The sequence below is a fragment of the Ictidomys tridecemlineatus genome, unplaced genomic scaffold, assembly GCF_052094955.1.
Source record: "Ictidomys tridecemlineatus isolate mIctTri1 unplaced genomic scaffold, mIctTri1.hap1 Scaffold_147, whole genome shotgun sequence".
NCBI classification, from domain to species: Eukaryota; Metazoa; Chordata; class Mammalia; order Rodentia; family Sciuridae; genus Ictidomys; species Ictidomys tridecemlineatus.
This window is the reverse complement of record NW_027521300.1, coordinates 349820-361747: the sequence shown is the minus strand read 5'-3', so window position 1 is coordinate 361747 and position 11928 is coordinate 349820. Positions and strand designations below refer to the sequence as shown.

The 11928-nt window shown below is 42.9% G+C and overlaps 1 protein-coding gene across 1 annotated transcript; it reads left to right on the top strand.

Moving 5' to 3' along the window:
- Window positions 1–329: 329 nt before the first annotated feature.
- Window positions 330–1978, top strand: LOC144372691 (ubiquitin carboxyl-terminal hydrolase 17-like). Its single transcript, XM_078035984.1, is given in 1 exon segment — window positions 330–1978. A coding segment is annotated over 1 exon segment (1332 nt). The 5' UTR covers window positions 330–405; the 3' UTR covers window positions 1738–1978.
- Window positions 1979–11928: the final 9950 nt, after the last annotated feature.

The window sequence follows — 11928 nt, the reverse complement described above, 5'->3', positions numbered from 1 at the left end:
ATCTGGCAGGAAGTTAGTGGGTGTGGTCAGGAGGCTGAGCTATAAAAGGCTGAAAACATGGACCAGGCTGTCATTTGAAGGCCAGCTCTGAAGGAGAAGCTCTCCCCTCTCGAGATTCAGCAGGGAAACCTGGTGGTCACTGCTCCTGGAGACATGGAGACAGCTTCACTCCACTGTGGAGGTGAGTCTCAGTTTCATGACTGTATAAAATCTGAATGTTCATCAAATGCAGCTGATGCTAAAGCTCATTTGGGTCCTTCTCTACCTGCAGAGTCATCATTGTCACCTTGCCCTGATGCACACTTGAATAAGAATTCATCTCCTGTGGGGCCACTGCTGGCTCCTAGAGGGAAACTTTGTCTGAACTGGCAGAGACCGTCCACAGCTGGTGCTGGGCTGTAGAACATGGGAAACACTTGCTACATGAATGCAGCCCTGCAGTGCCTGACATACACACCTCCCCTGGCCAACTACATGCTGTCCCAGGAGCACTGCCAATGCTGTCCTCGTCAAAGGGTCTGCGTGCTGTGTGTGATGCAAGCCCACATGACACGGGCTCTCCGCCACCCTGGGGATGTCATTCAGCCCCTGCCTGCTTTGGTTCACGGCTTCCACACTTCCTGGCAAGAAGATGCCCATGAATTTCTGCTCTTTACTCTCCATGCCATGCAGAAAGCATGTCTGCGTGGGCACAAGCAGCCAGGTGCTCACCCCAAGGACCCTACCCTCATGCACCAGATATTTGGAGGGTGCTGGAGATCGCAAATCAAGTGTCTCCACTGCTGTGGCCTTTCAGACACTTTTGACCCCTACCTGGACATTATGCTAGACATCACGGCAGCTCCCAGTGTGCAGCATGCACTGGAGCACTCGGTGAAGCCTGAGTGGCTGGAAGGGGAGAACGCCTACCAGTGTGGTGTTTGTCAGAAGAAGAGGCCAGCCTGCAAGACCCTGACCCTGCAGAAGGCACCAAAAGTTCTTATGCTTGTATTGAAACGGTTCTCGGATCTCACAGGGGAAAAAATTGCTAAGCACGTGCGCTATCCTGAGTGTCTTGACATGTAGCCATACATGTCTCAGCAGGGCAGAGGCCCACTGGTGTATGCCCTCTATGCTGTGCTGGTCCATGCTGGGGTGAGTTGTCGCAGTGGACACTACTATTGTTACATAAAAGCTGGCAATGGCCAGTGGTACAAAATGGACGATGCTAAGGTAGTGGCCTGTGACACTGCTTGTGTCCTGAGTCAGTGTGCCTATGTCCTCTTTTATGTCCAGAAGAGTGAACTTGAAACTGACAATGGGAGTGTGTCCCTGGGCAGGGAAACAATAGCTCTTGGGCCTGAGGACACAATCTTGAGAGCCACTCAAGGAGAGCTCCAAGGAGACTCCTATAGCAAAGCAGGAGAGCCAGAAGAGCGCTTGGTGGATTCAGCTACTGGAGAAATCACCCTGGATCAGTGGAAATTTCTCCAAGAACAGAACCAACCAAAGTCTGAATTCAACCTCAGGAAAGTGGAATTCACTCTGCCTCCCAATGTTGTTGTGATTCACCAGTCAAAACACAGAGAAAAGGAGAACATAAACGATAAGCAGGAAAAATACAAGCAGAACAAGAATACCAAGTACAGAGGAGGTGAGGAGTTGGTGAACACTGGCCAATTCCCATGTCTTGCAGGAAGGCCCAGAGCCACCAAGAAGAAGAACAAGCAGGGCAAGAGGACAGTAATTGTGGTCTAGCAATCCAGGGCACTGTGAAGGCCTTTGTATTGCAAACTAATGGTAAGCACTTAGCAGTCCCTGGAGTGCTTTGAGTTCCCTGAAGTAGAGGAGTGCAAACAGAAGCCTGGGTGATCATGGAGTCCAGTTGTGGGTTTGGGAGTCAAACCAAAGCCTTTAGTCAGTCTCCAATCATTGGGACTTCTCCAAAGTGCCATGGCATCTCTGAAACCTTGAGAACAGTGGTGGATGGGCAGTGGAAAGAGGGAAAGGTGCCCGTGGCATCCAAGCAGTTCAAGGTCAAGTACCACTGCAGAAGGTTGTCCCAACAAGCCCAGCTGCCTTCAGAGCCCAGGAACGTGGCCCCCTCCAACTGGCCAGCTCACAGCCCTGCATCATGTTCCTGAGGGGGCAGCAGCCCCAAGCACCTGAAAGGTCATAAGGAGGAAGCTGTGATTATCCAGGAACTCATCCCACTGCAGAAATTCTTCCTCCTTCTCTTCTTCCTCTGCTTCCCTCCTCCCTGGCGTCTCCTTCCTCTTCTTCCTGTGGTCCAGGTGTGGGCAGGGCCACCTCCAAAGGCTGCCTAATTAGGAGTGCTGGGCCTTCTTTTGTCCAAGGGATCCTCTATGCGCCCTGCGAACTCCTCCCTAGAAGAAATGGCTTTTCTAGAGGAAGAAGCCTGCAGCCTTAAGGTTGACTCCAAAGATAGTTCTCCTGACTCCATGAACTCTGAATTTGCAGCTGAAGCTGAAGGTCAGAAGGATGGGATGGAAGGACCAACCCAGGTCCAGAAAAGGAAGTGGAATAGGCTTTGGACCAGGCCTCCAAGGTGACCCACCTGAAGGCTCTACAGGACATCCTAGGGAAATCCAGTGCCCAGAAGGAAAGAAGCTGCCACCCCTAGGGTGAAGCCCAGCCCAGAAGTGTGTCCCAACCATATGGAAGAACCAGCCCTGAGCATCAAGGTCACTCCTCAGAAAGAGAAGGAGTTGCCCCAGAGGTCAGAGCCCAGGAGGAACAGCCTGTTCACCTCACCTCCTGGGTTGCATCTCTGACTTCTGTGACACTGGGACACTGACAGTCTGTCTGTGGGAGCAGCTGCTGAAGGAGGATCTGGTCTGGGGGGCCTTCAGCTGCCACCCAGATTTTGCACTTTATTATAGTGGGAGCCTAGAGAAATCTTTTGCAGGGCTTGTGGTGCCCCAGGTCATAATCTTTGGGTAAATGGGCTGGGATTGCTCTTACTAGTGCACCTCGCCCGTCCCACAGCAGGGCAAGATAACCAGGGTCTCTGTGGTCAGCTTGTCTGTTTTTTAAGATGTTGAGACCTAACAGCAAGGTTTTGCTACTTCTAGAGCTAACAAATATAATTCCTAAAAGTTTCTGTGGATGTCATTTGTCAAATGCTTTATAAGCCATTTCTTATCATTTGGCCATGTTGTTTTGTTCAGTTTTGGAGTACTGGGGAAGGAATCCCAGTACTGCACCCCAGCTCCCCAGTATGCCTGAGGACCAGGGAGGAGAGGCATTTTGTGACTTCTAATGACTGACATCAGCATGAATCTTTCCTTCTTGGGAAGCAATCAACTTTGGGTGTTGTTTTGTTTTAAATGTGAAATATGCCCATTGCAGAATATTTGGAAAGTGCAAACAAATGTGTAAAGATCATTCTCATTCACCCTGAAAAATTAAAAATAAAAATAAGAGGAGGCTCGTGGTTTTTTGTAAACAAAATTATATTGGTTACTCTGAAGAAAAAAAAAAGGTCCAGGACCAGATGGTATCACAGCTGAATTCAAATAGACTTTTAAGGAAGAACTAGTACAAGTTCTACTCAGAATATTCCAGGAAACAGAAAGGTAACACTTGCATATACAATCTATGTTAACCAGTATAACTTTAATACCAAATCCAGATATGTAACCTTCAAAGAAAGAAAGCTCCAGACTACTATTCCTCAAGAACAAAGAGGCAAAAATCCTTAACATAATATTGTCAAATCACATTCAACCTCACACTAAGCATTGTTCATCATGGTCATGTTGGTTACATTCTGAGTATGAAAGAATGGTCCAACACAGGCTAATCAACAAAAGTAATATGCTTCATAAATAGAATGTAGGACAAAAATCACACAAACATCTCAACAGATGCATAAAGTCTTTGACAAAATTTGACATCCATTTATGATAAAATTTTTGAATAAACTAAAAATACAAGGAACTTAACATCATAAAGTTTCTACATTACACACACAAAGCCAAAATTATGGTGAGTGGAAAAAACTTGAAAGCATTTCTTTGTAATCAGAAACGATTGAGGATGCCCATTCTCCTCTCCCCACTCCTATTCATTACACTCAAGGGATACCACTAGGAAAGAAAGAAGTCAGATTGTTCCTCTTTGCAAATGATATGATATGATGTTTTGTTGACAAAATTCTAAAAGCAAATTCACCAAATTAACAGGATTCACATTCAGAGTATACCAATAATGAATCTGTTGCAGAACAATTCCATTCACAAGAGCTTTAAAAATAAAATTAAATACTGGGAATGAATCTAAACAAAAGAATGAAATATCTCTACAAGTCAAACTGACACATATACACACAGACACACACACACAGACACACACAAACACACACACGCACACACACACACACAGAGAGAGAGAGATCTAAGAAGCCATGAGAAGGTGAAAAAAAAACTTTCATATTCATAAATAGGTATCATTGATTTTGTTAAAATGGTCCGACTACTCCAAGCATTCTACAGATTCAATGAAATTCCCATGAAAATATCAATAATATTCTCCTTACAAGGAGAAAAACTAATCCTAAAATTTATACAAAACAAAAGACCAATAATAGTTAAATAATTCTGACCCCAAAGAGTTAATGTGGAGGAATTACAATACCTGACCTCAAGTGTACTACAGAGCCATAGTAACAAACATAGGATATTTCTAGCCTAAAGTTAAACACATGGGCAATGAACCAAAATGGAAGACACAGAGACAAACCTGCATAGTTACAGGTTGCAGGCATCTATTTCTTGACATAGGTGCCACAATCTTGTGTTGGAGGAAAGACAGCATCTTTATCAAATGGTCCTTTGAAAACTGGATACGCATGTTTAAAAAAAAAAAAAAAAAGTAAAAATAGAAATCTCTCACCCTGTACAAAAGTCAACTGCAAATGGATCAAAAAACTTGAAATAGCAGAAACTTTGCACCTGATAGAGTAGATATATATAAAATCATCACTTTTATATATATAGCTCCAGGCAGCAACTTTCTTCACGAGAATCCGGTAGCTCAGAAAACACCACCAAGAATCAACCAATGGAATGGCAAGGAGATAAAATGCTTTTGCATAGTGCCAGAAACAATTAGCATTATGAAGAGAGAAACTTACACAAAAGAAGAAAATCTTGGGCAGCTCCTCTTCCAAAGGAGGATTAATAGCAAGAACATAAAAAAAAAACTCAAAAAACCTACCACTAGCAAAACAACTCATTCAGTAAATGAACCAATGAACTAAATAGACATATTTCAAAAAATGAGTACAAATGGCCAACTGGTATATGAAAACTTTGTTTAAAATCTTTAGCTAGCAGAGAAATGCAAATCAATGCTATAATGAGATTCTATCTCACTGCATCTAGAATGGCAAACATCAAGAATACAAATACCAGTAAATGCTGGCAAGAATGCAGAAGGAATGAAGCACATAAATTTTAGGGTCTGAGTTGTGAAGTCAGAAGTGAGCTTTATTGGATTACATATAAATGTGACCTGACATTTTTCTCTCACAGCTTTACATGTTCTTATTTTCTTTGGTAGGTATTTAGAATCAGATGACATGCAAGTATGTAGAGAACTGACATTTATGAAAGTGGTGTAGCCTCTGAATTCGTCATTCAACAAATTCTGACATTGCAGAAAGACACAAATGTATATAGTCTATATTGATGACATACATAGGTCATGCCACACACAGAAACACACAAGCATTTATGAACACAGTAAAAGAAAAGTTGTGTTGGAGTATGCATTCCTTGGTATGACTTCTAACAACTTAGACTTTTAACTTCTGTACCAATGTTTTAAATGCTTAAATGGCTTCCACTCACAAATCAATGGTATTTTGGACTCTGCCCTAAGATAATCCAGTTATATACTATCTTCATGGTTTCAGAGAAGGCTTATTATGCTGATTGCTTTTATGATAATTGTACACAATATACAATTTGCTGTCTTATTTATTATTGTCCTAGCATGATCCCAGTTGTCACCTAGACTTCCGGATGCCAGGATGCTGTGTACCCTTAATTGCCTATGTCCCACCCGATAGAGAACAAGGACTTTAGGTCACTCCGCCCAACTTCACCCTTTCTCATGAGGGAAAAGTCAGATTGAATCAGTGCCCAAATACCCAAAGAATGTAAGTAACTGAGTCTTAGCAGGTGGGAATGTCAGTCATTAGTCAGTCATTATTTTAGTAAGCTTCTTTCACTGCTCTAAGACCTGAACAGAACAATTTTAAGGAGCAAAAGTTTATGTGGGGACTCCCAGTTTCATAGCTCCATTCCTTGAGGCTCAAGATGTGGCTGAATATAATTACAGAAGAGTGTGACAAAGGGAAGCAGCTCACATCACAATCAGAAATCAGAGAGAGACTCCGCTCACCAGTTATAAAATATATACCCCAAAGGCACGCCCCCAGGGATCCACCTTCTCAGGCCACACCCTCCTGTGTACAGTTACCATCCAATTAATCCCATCAGGGGATTAATTCACAGATTGGGTTAAGGCTCTTATCACCCAATCATTTCTCCTCTAACCCTTCTTGCATTGTCTCACTCGTTGTTTTGGGGGGAACGTCCAAACCGAAGTCGTGAAGGGGAGAGCAGGGAGAAGGTAATGAGGATGACTGAAAACCACAGGGAGCCTCGTCTGATGGGAGAACTCCTGGAAGATGAAGCCTTGGGATGTCAATGCCTCCTCAGCTGTGATTGCGTCCCCTTAAGAAAAACTAGTGTTTCAAGATCAGGTCACTCCCTACCCCATGGCCTGGACTCTTCTTGCCACAACTGTCTCAATCCCAAACACCCTGGCAACCAAAGCATCAAGACCTTCCAAAAAAAGAAAAAAAAAAGCTCACTGAGGGTTATTCAAAGGACAACAGGTTTGTCTTAATGTTAAAGCATATATTAGTATTGTGAGGCTACTTATGATGATCAACAGCATATCTCTTTGCTAATGAATTGGAAATAGTTGAATTTAAACTGGTGTGTGTGTGTGTGTGTGTTTGTGTGTGTGTGTGTGTGTGTGTGTGTGTGTGTGTGTGAAAGCAGATTGACAAGAGTCCCCACAAAGCTTGGGAGTCTACACTATTTAACATCTCTGATGTGTGGATTAGGAATAGCTGAGGCTCTAGCCATGAGATTGTTATTTTGTAGACTGTTTCCTTTTGTAGTAGGAACTAGAGAGTGCAATGCCAACCTCTTAGTGCAAGAGCAGTTTCACTCTCATGCGGCCAATTCCATTCTGACTTCCTATTGGCAAGGGTGACAGAGACCAGTATGTGGACTCACCTCCTGGCCCTTCATGGAACAAGCCCCACCCCGGGCAGTGCTGGGACAGGGCTGAGCCTTTGCTTTAATACAACAGAGTTTCTTGCCATTTTTTTGCACAGCTTATTCCACTTAGAAGGCGTCTTTCAGTTCCACCCCTGTGGCCATGACAGTGATGATTTGTATATTTCAAAAAAGGTAGAGTAGGTGCTTTGGTTGTTCTCACCACAATTACATGGTATTTTTGAAGTAGTAGATTTACTCGATGTATACAGGTATGGAAATATCAGATGGTGCTCGGCAAGTATACACAATTATTATGTTAATTAATTGGGGGAAAAAACAAAGAGCTGGCATGTAAGTTGCCTTCTCTTTATTTTCATTCAATTTACTTTTTTCTACTTCAGCTCATTTATAAATTCAAATGCCTTTTTCACAAAAACGGGTGATATTCTATAGTTTGATCAACTCTTTAATTTCCAGATATATTATAACTTTCCACCCATATTTCTCTTTATTCTCTAAATTATCTGAACATTTTTTTAAACTTCAATACACATTCATAAAAAAAATTTAAAAAACACATTCATATGTACACACACACACACACACACACACACACACTTATATATGTATAGTTTTTAGAATTTTTCTTTTTCTTTTTTGTCCTGGGGATTGAACCCAAGGGCATTTAACCACTGAGCCACATCTCCAGCCTTTTTTATTTTTTATTTTGACACAGGTTCTCAGTAAGTTGTTTAGGGCCTCTCTAAGTTGCTGAGGCTGGCTTTGAACTCACCATCCTGCTGCCTCAGCCTCCCGAAATGCTGGGATTACAAGTGTACAGGTGGCTATCCTTATATCTGCGACAGAACCAGGATGCTTTTTTCAATATCTATTTTATTATTGCCCTTTCCCATATCATGAAGTTCTATTTTGTTTTTTGATTTCATACAGACCTAGGTTGATGTTTTGCTGATCAGTTCTATTTTTTTTTTTTACTATAGAGTTTTTAAACATTGCAATGGAGATTTCACCTGTAAAAAGTTATAAGGCCTTTACTATTATGTGTTGTATGTATTATATTATGTGTTCACACTTTGTTTTGTGTTATATGTTTGAATGTACATATGTCCATATATCATATATGATGAGCGCTCATGAAAAAAATGGATCCAAATATTTTTTATTCACGTGATTTAAATGGTTTAATTTAAATTGGGTAAATAACTGTTAAGAATTGTTTTAATATGTAAACAAAAAAGGAGGTTAACAGATCTGTTTGTTTACTTTCACCTTTCCTTTTCATTATATTTAATAATTCTCTTCAAGATAATGTAAATTGTTAAGAAAATTGTTTTCTTTTAGTGCCTTCTGGAATGTTACACAATTTTTTCTTTAGCCATTATTGCCAGAATTCCTATCTTCATTCCAGTGCCAGTGAAGACAAAGATAAAACTAATCTACAGTTTCTGCAATAGCCATCATTGAACTGCTTGCAGAACTTGCCTAAACTATGTATCACTTGTATGCATTGTGAACTATCTGTTGGTGCATCGACTTGTGGTAGTGTTGGGGTATTTTTGCTGATAATGTCATCGGTGGTACAATTTTTCCAAAAGGAGCCATCAATTGGCTTGGTGTATCTTCCTCCCTTCTGCTTGTCATGATCGTTCAGCTAAAATTTGGGGGCCAACAGAGGTGAGGCAAAGAACCTCACCCCCACCCCCTCTGGTACAAAGACCTCTCCACAAATGTGGCTGTATACTGGACTAGTAGTCAGTGACGGGTAAGATCCAATTGCAATGGTACCAACCTAAGACAGGAGGCTGATGCCTTGAGGTCAGCTCATCCGATAACGGGTAAGGACCATATGTAGTATTGGACAACCTAAGGCAGGCACGGTCCCTAAGCCACATGCTTGTTGTTTAAACAGAGAGGGGGAGATGTTGAGAGCCACAGCCAAAGGGGCCCCAGCAAACTTCCAGCTGCCAGCAAACTTCCAGCTGCCAGCTGATGATTGGCTCACAGCGGCCCCAGCAACATCTAGCTGATTGGCTCCTCCACGGAGCTGCTCATTGGGCTGTTTCCCTGCCCTTTCAGACCACAGAGCTGCTCATTGGGGGACTTCTTTGGCTCCGCCCATGTGACCCAGCCAATCGGCCTCAAGAGCAGGAGGATTGTGGGAGGTGAAGAGGCTGGGGTGGGGGTGAGAGGCTTGTGGGAAGCCGGTGGTGGCAGTTGGGCTCTGAGGGTTTTTTCCTGAGGAGCTGTTTTGTTTGGCGTTTGTAGTTCTAAAAATAAAGTTAGTTTCTCTTGACAAGTGGCTCCTGAATTGTGCCCAGCCAGACTGCGGCATTCATTAGCCCAATGTCTCCCTCTACCGCATCGTGGGCAAATACCCGGTATTCTACTCCTTTGATACCTAGTTTTGTTAAACCCTCCTCCTATGGGGCAATTCCTTTTAAAATGTCCTGTTTGTTGACAATTGTAGCATGTTCTTGGCCTGGCATATAAAGTCTGTTTTACTGCAGCTGCCACAATTTGCCCTTGTTCATTAATGTCTCTGGCATCTAAAGCCTGTTTTACTGCAGCTGCCATGACTTGCTATTGTTCATTAATGTCTCTACATAACTTAATATATGTGTTTAAATCTTCCTGTTTCCATGGTCTAATGATATCTCTGCACCAACGATTCGCTTGGTCATAAGCCAGTTGTTTTATTAATGGCATTGCTTGTTCTGTATTCCCCAAAATTCTGGTAGCTGTTTGAATAAGCCTATCTACAAATTCAGCGTAAGGTTCATTAGCTCCTTGTATTACCTTAGATAATTGACCTTGTAAACCTCCATGTCCTTGTAAAGTCTTCCATGCCCTAATCGCCTCTACAGCAATTTGTGAGTATACGCCAGGATCATATGCAATTTGTTGCTGCCGATCCTCATAAGGTCCCTTCCCTAACAACATAGCTAGATTTCTCTGAGGATAACCAGCTGCTGCATTTCGCCTAGCCATCTCCTTGCAAAATTCCTCATTGGCAACCTTCCATAACAGGTATTGACCTCCATTTAGCACAGCTTTACTCATATTAGCCCAATCTGCTGGCATCATGTTCAAATTGTTAATGGATTCGACCAAGCTTCAGTGAAGGGTGCTTGAGGACCATAGGTTGTTACAGCCTCTTTTAGCTCCTTCACTGTTTTGAAATTTAAACCCTGGTAAATTCGCTGCCCTCCTACCTCAAATACAGGGCATGTTAATACTTGAGATCCTGTCTGAGGATCCTAACTATTAACTGCGGGGGTTGGGAGCCTCCTAGCATATGGAGGTGGCGCTGTTGATTGGACACTTATGCCCTCTGATGATTGAATGCTGTTAGTAGCAGTCTCCTGTGCTGTTGGTCGGACACTTACGCTTTCTGATAGAAAGGTGTTAGCAGCAGTCTCCTGTTTTAACTTTTCCCCTGGCTTTTTCTGCTCTAAACTTCCTTCCTCTGTCTCACTAGTTCGAAAGACCTTCTCTTTTACTTGAATCTTTTCCTCTGTCTGACTAACTTGAGAGACCTTCTCTTTTACTTGAATCAATATGTCTTCTCCTTCCTCTACCTTTGTCTGAACTGAAGGCTTTGGACTAAGTAAATCAGATACAAATGTCCACAATGGCAATGTGCCAACAGACAGAGTCCCTGGGTTGTTCTTTTCTATTCTTTTTAAATCTTCACCATGATGGTCCCACTGTGATATATCTAACAACTCCTCCTTAAAAAGCCATGGGCTACATTTTTGTATTGTATCAACATATGCCCTGACTGCTCTTGATTTTACTGGGAAGCCTCCTTCCTCTAACAATTTACTTAACACTCTTTCGGTTTGTTTTTTACTAATTTCTGATCCCGTATTTCTACTATAATACAACCCAACAAGATGACGCCAAACAAAACCGAGACAGAATGAAATAAAAATGGAACAACAAAAATTCATTATAGCCTTTCTCCCTATCTGTTCCTCAGACGCAAATAGTTTTTCCTCAGATGTGAGCGGTTTTTCTTCCCTCTTACTAATCTCCAGGGACAGGCAACTTAAAACAAAAATGAAGCAAAACAAAAGAGGAGACTTAGAATGGCTGCCCATCCTCTCGCCCTGCCCTCAGGGACGAGCAGTTTACTTACCCTCAGTCGCTCCCGTGCGAGCCACCAAATGCCGCAGTCTGGCTGGGCACAATTCAGGAGCCACTTGTCAAAAGAAACGAACTTTATTTTTAGAACTAGAAACGCCAAACAAAACAGTTCCTCAGGGAAAAAACCCTCAGAGCCCAACTGCCACCACCGGCTTCCACACGCCTCTCACCCCCACACCAGCCTCTCAACCTCCCACAATCCTCCTGCTCTTGAGGCCGATTGGCTGGGTTGCATGGGCGGAGGCAAAGAAGTCCCCCAATGAGCAGCTCTGTGGTCTGAAAGGGCAGGGAAACAGCCCAATGAGCAGCTCCGTGGAGGAGCCAATCAGCTAGATGTTGCTGGGGCCTCTGTGAGCCAATCATCAGCTGGCAGTCTGAAGGGCGGGGAAACAGCCCAATGAACATCACTGCAGAGGAGCCAATCAGCTAGATGTTGCTGGGGCCGCTGTGAGCC